The 13,204-nt window shown below is 35.4% G+C and overlaps 1 protein-coding gene across 7 annotated transcripts in view; it reads right to left on the bottom strand.

Moving 5' to 3' along the window:
* LOC134825055 (transient receptor potential cation channel subfamily M member 3-like) overlaps positions 1 to 13,204 on the bottom strand; it is a 76,529-nt gene that overhangs the window by 61,372 nt on the left and 1,953 nt on the right. For 2 of the 7 annotated variants that reach the window (XM_063837168.1, XM_063837170.1), the window contains exon 2: positions 8,810 to 9,097. The exons of the other annotated variants lie outside the window; for them this stretch is intronic. In XM_063837168.1, coding sequence (XP_063693238.1) covers positions 8,810 to 8,902 — 93 coding nt within the window. In that variant the 5' untranslated portion in view covers positions 8,903 to 9,097. The remainder of the gene's footprint in view (positions 1 to 8,809; positions 9,098 to 13,204) is intronic. 7 annotated transcript variants of the gene reach the window in all.

Here is a 13,204-nt window from a genome sequence, read left to right as displayed (position 1 = left end):
CAATGTAGCTTCTCATGGTGGTATTTATAGTGATGTCTCAGCAATCTCAGCAATGTAGCTTCTCATGGTGGTATTTATGGTGATATCTCAGCAATCTCAGCAATGTAGTTTCTCATGGTGGTATTTATAGTGATATCTCAGCAATCTCAGCAATGTAGTTTCTCATGGTGGTATTTATAGTGATATCTCAGCAATCTCAGCAATGTAGTTTCTCATGGTGGTATTTATAGTGATATCTCAGCAATCTCAGCAATGTAGCTTCTCATGGTGGTATTTACTATTTATAGTGATATCTCAGCAATCTCAGCAATGTAGCTTCTCATGGTGGTATTTATAGTGATGTCTCAGCAATCTCAGCAATGTAGCTTCTCATGGTGGTATTTATGGTGATATCTCAGCAATCTCAGCAATGTAGCTTCTCATGGTGGTATTTATAGTGATGTCTCAGCAATCTCAGCAATGTAGCTTCTCATGGTGGTATTTATAGTGATGTCTCAGCAATCTCAGCAATGTAGCTTCTCATGGTGGTATTTATAGTGATGTCTCAGCAATCTCAGCAATGTAGCTTCTCATGGTGGTATTTATGGTGATATCTCAGCAATCTCAGCAATGTAGCTTCTCATGGTGGTATTTATAGTGATATCTCAGCAATCTCAGCAGTGTAGCTTCTCATGGTGGTATTTATAGTGATATCTCAGCAATCTCAGCAATGTAGCTTCTCATGGTGGTATTTATGGTGATACCTCAGCAATCTCAGCAATGTAGCTTCTCATGGTGGTATTTATAGTGATATCTCAGCAATCTCAGCAATGTAGTTTCTCATGGTGGTATTTATAGTGATATCTCAGCAATCTCAGCAATGTAGCTTCTCATGGTGGTATTTATGGTGATATCTCAGCAATCTCAGCAATGTAGCTTCTCATGGTGGTATTTATAGTGATATCTCAGCAATCTCAGCAATGTAGCTTCTCATGGTGGTATTTATAGTGATATCTCAGCAATCTCAGCAATGTAGCTTCTCATGGTGGTATTTATGGTGATACCTCAGCAATCTCAGCAATGTAGCTTCTCATGGTGATATTTATGGTGATATCTCAGAAATCTCAGCAATGTAGCTTCTCATGGTGTTATTTATAGTGATATCTCAGCAATCTCAGCAATTATGTAGTTTCTCATGGTGGTATTTATGATTATACCTCAGCAATCTCAGCAATGTAGCTTCTCATGGTGGTATTTATAGTGATATCTCAGCAATCTCAGCAATGTAGCTTCTCATGGTGGTATTTATGGTGATACCTCAGCAATCTCAGCAATGTAGCTTCTCATGGTGGTATTTATAGTGATATCTCAGCAATCTCAGCAATGTAGCTTCTCATGGTGGTATTTAAGGTGATATCTCAGCAATCTCAGCAATGTAGCTTCTCATGGTGGTATTTATAGTGATATCTCAGCAATCTCAGCAATGTAGCTTCTCATGGTGGTATTTATAGTGATATCTCAGCAATCTCAGCAATGTAGCTTCTCATGGTGGTATTTAAGGTGATATCTCAGCAATCTCAGCAATGTAGCTTCTCATGGTGGTATTTATAGTGATATCTCAGCAATCTCAGCAATGTAGCTTCTCATGGTGGTATTTAAGGTGATATCTCAGCAATCTCAGCAATGTAGCTTCTCATGGTGGTATTTATAGTGATACCTCAGCAATCTCAGCAATGTAGCTTCTCATGGTGGTATTTATGGTGATATCTCAGCAATCTCAGCAATGTAGTTTCTCATGGTGGTATTTATAGTGATATCTCAGCAATCTCAGCAATGTAGCTTCTCATGGTGGTATTTATAGTGATATCTCAGTAATCTCAGCAATGTATAGCATCTCATATTTATAGTGATATCCCAGCAATGAAGCATCTCATATTTATAGTGATATAATATAAGCAATGGTATGTCTAGAAGATTGGTGATCTTCATTAGATAGTCATATAGTTTCAATTATCAGGTGATTACTGAATTATATTCACTTGCTCCAGGGTCGCCAGCATTGTGATTAGAATAAGATGACACGACAAAGTTTAACATATTTGCCTAGGCTTAAGGAGTCGAAAATGTTGCAATCATTTGTGGCAATTGTGTCGGTTGGTTGTACTCAAAAAATAAAGGTTCTCACATTTCTATGACTGCAATTGGTACTTTAAGAAAACACTACACATCGGACGGAGTGCGAGTACTCAACTGAGCCTTCATTCTTTAAAATTGGCCATAATGTGCTGTCCCATCTTCTCATTTTCTTGTATAAATTCATCGACCTATCATCAATTATTTATGTAGACGCAGGGCCTCACTGGATCAGTTCAACATATTATTTTCGTTCCACCCATGAGCTCATGGTATGTCATATCTCTGCTTGATGCTACGCCGATAATACAAACCCAGTGTATAAAATTCATGAGAGGAACTCTGATCATGATTTGGTGTATGCACTATGCATCAGATATTCTGATCATTGTTCGCTGGTCTGAACGTATTTAAAATACAATAATTAGCTTCATCAGCTAGGTTTATGCTATTAGTATTACTCCAACATTAATTGTTAAATATTTAGACATGCCAATAATCATTTATGTCATATGCCATGTAAAAGATACTGCAAAACTGGAAAAAAAGTGCAATCAAGTCGGTTTTGAGCTGATCAATATTTCAAAAGTCTTCTTTTTTTCAAAAGTCATCTTTTATTTGTTCGAGCGAAAGGGGGGATATCATAAACAATATCAAAATCTCAGAAACAAGCACCTGGGATATTTAAAACAAGCCAACTAACACGTGGGAAAAGTAGTTGGCTGCTTTTACCACGACACACTTGAAAATGTTTCGAGCAACAATTGATGCGGAAGTCATCAATACTAGTTACGTTTAATTTAGCGATCCAATTATACCCAGATCTTCCGACGTTTTTCCTTCTGTTAGCAAGTGCAGCAAGCGTGAATTGAAGGATTGATGATGGCATGGGTTGCAGATGATTGCATTTTATTAATAAAATTTAAGTGTTTTTTGCGTATTTACTAATTAAATCACAGTACACACAGTACACACAGTACACACAGTACACACAGTACACACAGTACACACAGTACACACAGTACACACAGTACACACAGTACACACAGTACACACAGTACACACAGTACACACAGTACACACATTACACACAGTACACACAGTACACACAGTACACACAGTACACACAGTACACACAGTACACACAGTGCACACATATAATGTAAATGTTACACTGCAGTATACAGTAAAATCCCGATTTAGCGCTACTCAATTTACCGCAAACCTCGATTTCAATTCCCCACATTAGGAATTAACATATAAATGTCAACAATTATCATCCCGATTTAATGCGGACTCAGATTTACCGCGGCTTTTACTATTCGCCCGAACTCCGCAGTAAATCGGGTTTACTGCAGTTATAGGTTACAAAGTTAGGGTATCAACAAATATGGCCGCTTTCCTGTTTCCACGTATTGTAGGAGACTGTTATATTTCCCGACCTCATATTAACAAAACTTTATAAATATAATTACTTAATTATAGATTACGATTATTGAAGATGCTATTACGACTAACGACTGTAATCAGTATGTGGCTTCCGAATACGAGCCTTTTATATAACAACCAAAATTATTATAGATTTCAAAAAGCAAAATTGCAGAATTATTAATTTGAATACACTACTATATAGTTATACTGTGTCTGGGACGTGGGTACTTGGGTACATACTACATAAGGGCAGTTCATACTAATCGCACTATATAGTGACATGTCACTATAAAGTGCTTGTCACTATATAGTGTTGTCACTATATAGTGCGGGAATTGCAGTCTGTTAGTTCACACTTAGTTCACAGTTTCGTATCGGTATATGCATGAAACTTCGTCAATACAACGGAATTTAGAGAAGTGACAATAATCTAACTATGATACAATGAAACTTCAGCCAACCCCGGACCAAATAGGAACCGTTTAAAAGGCCATTTTTCCGAAATTAAAAAGGTCCGGCATTTAAAAGGTCTGGAACATAATCGGCCGGAATAAGTTGGCCCGAAAGATAATAATGCCGGAAGTTAGGTGGTTCGAAATGAATAATCCAGGACACGAAAGACCACGCGATATTACATTTAATGATGGTTAATTTCTTGAAGCTAGAAACAAACACGATAAGCTGTATCTACTAAAATTCCATGAAGTTAAATCACATAAAATGATCAATTACTAATCGACCAAATGTAGTTAATTTATCAGGACTGCAACTATGATTATATTATAATCATTGGAATTTATCATCGACATGCACGTTTGACATGTAAATAAAATTGATTAAGGTTTTTCTCATTAACCGCTGCAAAAACATCCGAAAAATTTTTGGCCCGAATTTTATTACGTTCGGGGTTTGCAGGTTCGGAATTTGAGGTTTCATTGTTGGTAAAAAGCGGTACTTTATCTGTACCCTTTGTGAAATCAAATTTGATATTTGAGTGATCGAACATTATTCATTAAAGATCAAACGTTCATCAAAAATCAAACGTTCTTTTGCAAGTTAGACGTTGGACAAGCTCAACTATTGTGTAATAATTAAATAAATAAAGAAGAAATCTATAACAAATATAAAGGTTACCGTACACAGTAGCTTAATTAAATGTGTAATAATTACGAATACTTGCAGTAATCAGTATTGTAGAAGGTGCAGGCAATAGCAATGATACCTGTACAGGGTATATGGAAACCAAGTGGTTGTAATTGATGCCATAATAACTCCTAGTCCTGTATTGTATATATAAATATATAGGAGCTTTATATATATACTACTCCATCATTTTATGTATATCAGCTTTATAAAAGCTTTATACCCGCGTCACCATGCTAACTCCGCACACCATGAAGTTGGCCTGAGAGTTTTGTTATAGCTGGAGGTAGCAAGGGCAGAATTGTCACATACTGGTATATGAAATTAAATTCCTTAAATACCAACACTTATGGTGATGTTGTTAATGTTTCAAATCATTTGCTTTATTGTGTCGCAAATTACTTTTGATAAATGAGTGACGTCATGAGTAAATGGAAAGGTTTGTGGTGTTTGTTATGAAAGTATGTAGAATTACATGTTTTACTCGCTAAAAGGTGACAAGCTCTTCATGTTTCTAAAGGGTAGCTGAAACATTCTGAACACCAACTATTGGCTATTGCAGATAAGATAAATGCTGGATTGCCGTTAGTCGTAAAGAAAAGATTACTGCTCATAATCTTTAATTTTCCGCGTAAGAAAAAAGACAAAACAAGCAAATGATTCTTGTATAAGTGGGACCCAAACCCGATCTTCTTTGTGAAGCTTTTCTCATCTAATTTTGTTTATCATTAGGCTGGAGCTGGTGATATAAGATTTTTAAAGATTTTTATGGAGGTGGTACCATTGTAAAACTTACATAATACATTGTGACAATCTAGATGGCGAAAGATTTTTCGAAAATGGACCTGACACCGCCTTACACCCCTGTTCCATGCCCAATGAACGATGAACGAGGATGCACACGAAGATATGATTTCCATAATTTCGTCGAAATTTCATAAAGGTATCCTCGCGGTGATCCTCGTGCGATCCTCGTGGGATCCTCGCGATGATACCCATATAACATGCCACGACGATCAATTTTAAACTAGCGTCGCGTGGCGGTTTTCATCGCATTTTAACAATTTCAGACTTTCTACAGTTGTACTTTTTATAATTCGCGGAGTGGTATAGTAGAGTTTAGGTACGTTTTCGTTTTAATTTTTATAGTTTCGATTTTGTCCAGTTACACCCCTGTTCCATGCCCAATGAACGATGAACGAGAATGGGCACGAGGATACGATTTCCATAAATTCGTCGAATATTGCCTCCAAATCCTCGCGCAAATACCCATCCTCGCGAGGGTAAATCATCATCGTGCACAATTTCCCACGAGGATGATTTCCTCGCGATGAAGTTATTGGACATTTCCATCCTCGCGACGGTATCGCGAGGGTTTTCTCCTCATCGCACGATGATGAAATTCGAATAAATCACTGATATTTCCAAAAAGGTATGACAAATTTGGTATTGTGAAAATTCTCACAGTCTCTAGAAAACAGTGGTACAAAAATTTTAAAAATCCGAGCAAGTTTATTTTTTATCTTGCACCCCCTAGTATCATCGCGAGGATCCCACGAGGATCGCACGAGGATCACCGCGAGGATACCGCGAGGATACCTATATGAAATTTCGACGAAATTATGGAAATCATATCCTCGTGTGCATCCTCGTTCATCGTTCATTGGGCATGGAACAGGGGTTAGGAGAAACAATAACATTAGGTGAATAGATTATGTGAACAGACTATGATATAGGTAACGAATTATGACTATATGATATTACAAATTATATCTGCTGATCCAGCATTATGCATATGTGAGTGCAGTAGTTTAATTGCCGATTCAAGTCTAAGGGTGCAATTATCACAACCAAGGTATAATTATTAAGCTACTAGTCATGCTAGTGCATTACGTAACGTCTCCAGCAAAAACAATGGTGAAAACCAATTATTGCAGATGAGATAATTGCTGGATTGCTGTCAGTCGTAAACATGGTGTTATGAATAGGTCCCAAAACCGATCTTCTTTGTTATTCTTTGTTAAGCTTCTAATATATGTTTTCTTAAAAAGTTAAAGCAACCAAGGATTAATAGTCATTATACTAGCATTACGTAACGTCTCCAGCATGAGTTAGGGTTATTCATCAGATGAATGATGATCTCTCAAAGTTGAGATATTTGAGATAAAATAGGAAACTAAATTTATAGAAATGCAGAAAAAATTAAAAATGAACCAGCATATTTATGCAACTATTCAAGGTTGAAAAATATTTCCAGATTACCGCATTAAGGTATTAATTTATTAATAAATTTTGCGTATACGATCCTGTTTGATAATATGAAAATAAACAATATTTCAAAACTGTACCAGTAAAATGGAAGAAAACCAATCACCCATGATGTCTGGATCCAACCCAATTATCTGATGAAAGACCTAAACAATATAATGCTACAGTTTTGAAACTTTTGATTGAAGACCTTTATGAACCTGATGATTCTACAGTTTTGGGATAAATAATAACTAATCAATTATCCGATTCATCAACTTAAATTAATTAAGGATTTAACATGGACCTCTTATTTTCAGCGTATAAAAATAGACGAAACAAGAAAATGATTCATGGTGATATTCTCATCTAATATATGTTTTGTTGACAATAACCAAGGTTTAAGTGAAAACCAATCTACCAATTATTGCAGATGAGATAATTGCTGAATTGCCGTCAGTCGTAAACAATTAAAATGGTGTTATGAATAAGTCCCAAACCCGATCTTCTTTGTTAAGCTTCTAATATATGTTTTCTCAAAACAATCAAAGTTTAATAGTCATTATACTAGCATTACGTAACCTCGCCAGCATGAGTTATGTCTATTCCAAATTAGTGGAGATATTTGAGGTAAAATAGGAAACTACATCTATAGAGACAGAGCAAAATGAATCAAATGATCTGCCAAACAATATGTAAACGTAAAATCAGCAACATTACTCTATATAAGAAATTTTATGTCGTAAAACTTTCTGAACGAATCGAATACAAAAGATGAAAAATGTTTGGGCACATATTGAGAAGTAAAGAGAATTGACCTGTTCGACTAGGTTTGTCTTTAGCAGTAGAATCTGATAATTTATTTGTTCGAGACTAGGAAAGCTTATAAATATCTTATTTTCAGTTTTAAGAAAAGACCTTGATATGAGAATTTAAACAAAAGTAATTTTTTCGAGCTGAATAAAATTGAATGCAGCAAATTGCAACAATGCTGGGACAATTTGTTTCCACATTAAGGTGTTAATTTATTAATAATTTTGGTGTGTACGATCCTGTTTGATAATGCGATCGATAATAAACATTATTAAATCAAATTTCTAATCAAGGGATAGTTCAAAAACAACGCCCAAGTCTAATCTTTCCCTAAAACAAAAACTAAATATCAAAAAACTTCATTGTAATTTCCGCCAATATCTATTGTCATTTGTCATAAGCTAAATTACGGAGATAATGCAGGTCAAAGATATTATTCATATAAAGATTTCTTTTACATAAATCATGCACAATCAGCGAGAATAGATTGCTTTGGGGTCTTCCTCTTCTCCCTGGTAAGTCCAGTGTATTGATGGCAAAAATGTTTGATAATACGGTCGATAATAAACAACATTTTAAAATTATAACTGTAAAATGATAGAAACGCCATCACCTATGTTGTTTGGATCCGACCCAATTATCTGACGAAAGAACTAAGCAATATCATGATACATTTTGGAATTTTTTGATTGAAAACTTCCATCAACCTGTTGATTCTTAAGTTTTGGGATACAAATTATTTAATGAATTATTAAATTCATTATTTATCAACAATAATAAAGATCAATTATTGAGGATTAAGTTTTTTTTGATAGTTGGTGACGAAGTGAAAGTCTAGTCCACTCAGTGATTCAAAACAAATTAGTTGTCGACGTTTCGGAAATATGCCTTTGTCATAGACAGGACGTTACAATACCTTACATAGCTCAATAAATTTAATAGATTAGAAGTGTTGCGTAGTTAGTTTATCATAATTAGTTTATCATCATTCATCAAAATATATGATCGACCCACTCGTAAGAGCGAAGAAAGATTAAACATTAAACAATAAACATGGACTGACCTGGTCGTACCTCCACTTAGGAGCAATCGTAGTTTGGATCTTGTTAGCATTGTAGACTTCCCGGGGCTCAAACACAAAGTGATTGTTGTACATCCTAATTAGATAATTACACCTAATTAGCTAATTACTCAGCAGATGTCCTTCATTTTCTAGCAATTGACAAAGCAGGAACACAATCACAAGGGTCGGGGTAATCTTCCTTGTCTTTGTTGTTCTTTGTTGTTCTTTGTTGTTCTTTGTTCTTTGTTGTTCTTTGTTAACATAACATTATCAACTATCGCAGTTCACCTTCGAGAATATACCCGTGTTAGATGTGAAATTACGATAATTTCGTAATACGATATATGTTATCACGTACGTGATTTAAATATGAAGAACAAAAAGGAAAGGACGAAAAAACAGAAACGAAAGGAAAAGAGGAATGTAAACTATTGGGTTTTATCAGTAGTTCAGTTAAAGTGGCTATTGACGGCTTGTATCGAAGTCTTGCTACATACTTTTAACACTAATACTACTTATACTGATAATACTACAATATGGTACATAGTGGAGGCTTTTATATGGAGATTATAAACATAACAATTGATAATAGAAGTGTCAAATATCGATATAATTTGTTTAAATTTATAGGAATTTCTAATTATTTTTATACTATTAAGACAGTGCATTCGACCAATTAAACAATTTATATTATTAGTGTGGTGATTTCCAACCCGTCAAACATTCGGGTCAAACGTGCCATGGAACTTAACTAGGAAGAGATTTGATAGAATGAATCTAGAATAAGTGAGCGATCAATCGAAATTTGAATCCTTATTCTTTTTTCACATTCAAAAACTGATAAAGATCACCTGATCGGACCTTAAATAAAAATAATGGGAATTATCAAAAATGAAAGCTGAAGAAAACATTATAGAATAATCAATTTTGTCAGTAAAAGTGGTTTACAGTGAGTAGGTCAAAAGAAACTTTTACCACTTTAATTTTATTACCCACATTTATGTGTCAGTAAAATCACATTCTACCACCAACAGTTAACATTTGATGCGAGCATTTCCCGCATTTTAACATGCGACTACTCACATTGAGTGACTTTGCAAGCTTACGGGACTCGACAAGTAATTAAATGATTGTTTTGTAGCTTAATGTTAAAATTAATCTGAAATTTGTATCCAACTTGCAAAAAATATGAAAGGCTTTTGTTAAGATCTTTTGTGCGAAATTGACAAGGCCATCAACTCCGTCGAAAAGAAGTAATAATTAACCATTCGATGGAAACACGAATAAAGCATTGGATTCGGCCAGTTTAGTGGTAAGACATATATACGAAGAGCATTCAACAGGAATCCAAATTTTGACCACATTCTTGAAGTGGTTAAGCGTCAGGTCACGAATACAAGACAGAAAATTTGAACAAATTTAGCTTTTTGTTCAACTATACAATGATTATTCACTCAAATTAAACTGCGGATAACATGCGCAAACAAAGGGCGTACTGATGTCTGATCATCTTCAACAAGTATCCAGACATACGGCCACACAAAGAACGAGGCAAGTATAAACTTGGCTGGACACAATGCGCGGTTGTTATGGAACTAGACCCAGTTTCAATAACAATTAATAGAAACTGCCCTACAGCGTGATCATAATCTTGTTTAAGTTTGACAGGAAGATGGTAATTTGGAAGGCTGATAACTTGAAGTTAAGGAAAACTTGACTGATCGAACAGATTGTAGTAGAGGAAAACATGTCAGAAAAATGGAGAAAATAAGAGAATGAAGATGACATCTTGTAGTGTCCAGCTTTATAGGAACAGTTGACAGGGAATCAGAGAGCGACCACATCATTTCAGTAATTAAGCTTTACTAATACTCATTGATTAGTCGCTTTTAACTTCTCGTCGAGTGGCTTAACCGCCTTGATTATAAAAAACTCTATAGTTGTAGTTGGAGAATAGTCGGGTTCAGAACAAGCCAATTACACATCTTTAACGAAAAAAACTAATTGAATAATATATAGCCTTCGTGAGAAAATTGATCGTACTTTAACCATGAACCGAAACCTTGTATCAATGTATCAAACTTTGGTACGTGCCGATCGATTACCCAAATAAATTAGACAATCCACTCTTAATTCACTCAAACCAATATGTCATTGCACACTGAATAGTGTCCTCAGTGATCACTAGCCATTCAGATCGATTAATGAATCACGTGACAGTATAGTTCTTTCAAATAATTTTAAAACTGAACTACATTTTAGTTTTTACCAAGTTAGTGTGACTCGGTAAATATGAAATCCTGGATTCGAGCTTCATCATTGCAAGTCCAGCAAAAAGTTTTAAATTATCAAAAACTAAACGTGTCAGAAAACAGTTCAGCGAAACTGATCGGTAGTGCTTAAAAACTTAAAAAGAGGGGCCGTCACATCAATATTAGAATCAAATGGTTAATTGTAGTATAACACTGTACAACCACATTGTGATCAGCTCAATTGTTTATTTATCATATATCTAAAGATCTAACAGATGTTGTACCAGCTTGGTTTGTTCCAATTTAGTGCCCACTCACATGCCAATCACATGTGGTGCTGTGAAATTTTAGGGTTCTGTTATCCAAGACAAGACTGAATCAGACTGATTGGGCAAAAGTTGGTTGAGTTTTTGGGTCAAGATTAGGGCCAGGGTCTGAAGTTGTATTAGTTTTTATTCGCAGGACACAGAGTTATCAAGTCATTAGAAATACATTATGGTCTAAGGTCTTATCAATCGATTCAACAAGCTTTTGTATAAAGTATAGATTATGCTAAGATTATGCTACTAATAAGGAATTTAATATAACTTCAAGATATTGAGAATCTAGATTCTAGAGACAGTCGTTAAACTTGAAGCTTAAAACTGTTGACTGGTTGAACATTTAACATTAAATACCGTTATACAGTTTATGACTTATAAACCTCGGCGTTGAAATAATTTGGCGAATGTTACATTTGCAATAACAGTCTGATATGACGACAGTTCACAAGATATCGATTAGATTACAGGTGTTATAGTTAAACAGAGCCTTAATTGGTCATGTTTCAGCAAAAGTTTCAGCGAGCTTTATCTTCAGTGAAACATGAGCGTTTTACTTGGAAATATAACAGCACAGTTATTAAATTTAGCTCCAATTGTATGTTTGATAAATTGTAACCAAGCTGTTCGCTGAGTCGTGTTGAAGCGTCAATTGTCTTCAGTTTTCATCAAAACTTTATGAATAACTGATCTAGTCACTGTATAATTTCAGTTAAATCAAGTTTCAAAAGACAAAAAAACTATTACTCTCATTACAGTTCCACCGACTAACAACTCAAAAGTGAAAAGAACCTTAAAATATATCGTTGACAAACAAAAAGCCAACATGAACTTATAACACCGCTTCTCAAATTGCCACGGTATTGACCGCGATATTAAAGGCCTCAACTTATGAGGCTTATTATCGAGTGGATTTATTGCACTAATAGTAATAAAGCAATATTTTTTACTTTATTATCACCCCGTTCCACTAACGTCAACACTGGTTAATCTTTAAAAAGGAGAATTATCATGTAATGACCAGCAAGTACTATAGCAAGACAACAAATGGTATCCCCTCGTCCCTCATCAGACTACCTTGAAATCCACCCAATAAGAGGGCAGATGGTAGGAACGTGCTACTGTGGCATCCAATAAGAACACTAAGTTCAGGTCACGTGTGATGGCTTGGTGACGGAGAATATACGGTGGCTAGACGGACAAAACGCTCTTTGGACGGTGCTGTAAATCAGAGAAAAGTTGTCAAGTTTTACAGCGGGAGTAGAACCGACCACCACTGTGTACTAAGAAATAGTAAGGATGTTGACCAGCTAATTGTCCAATACTACATAAAATACATAGTCCTAATTCGGGTTCTTCACTACTAAATGTGAAGCAGTTATTAACAATAATTGTACGCGTTTCTGACAGCCAAGTTTTTAAAGCAAGATGTGCATGTGCAGAGTACATAATGTTCCGTCACGACAGTACGTGCCTATACCGGCACAACATGAGATATCTCAGCCAATATGGGTATGATGTAGCATGATAAGTGGAGTAACATTAGAAGTGCAAGGCTCGTTACCTTAGCACTGCTGGCTTTATCACAGAGCCTGGGATATTGTGTGGTCCTTGGGAAGGGTAAACTGCCTACACTTAAATCCATTGATACTTTGATAGTACTAGTAGAAATAGAATGGAGGATATAAGAGACGTTCGAAGAGTTTCAATTTTGTATTTTCATAAGTTGTAAGGCATCTGCAGCTACGAATTTTGCAGTACGAAAGTGAAGAAACCCACACCAAATGCCAGGTCAGTCCCAGTTTTGTGATTTTGCAGGCTGA

This window comes from Bolinopsis microptera, chromosome 13 (assembly GCF_026151205.1).
Source record: "Bolinopsis microptera isolate Bmic1 chromosome 13, MBARI_Bmic_1.0, whole genome shotgun sequence".
NCBI lineage: Eukaryota > Metazoa > Ctenophora > Tentaculata > Lobata > Bolinopsidae > Bolinopsis > Bolinopsis microptera.
The sequence above is the reverse complement of the archived record's forward strand: the minus strand, read 5'-3'. Positions and strand labels throughout refer to the sequence as shown.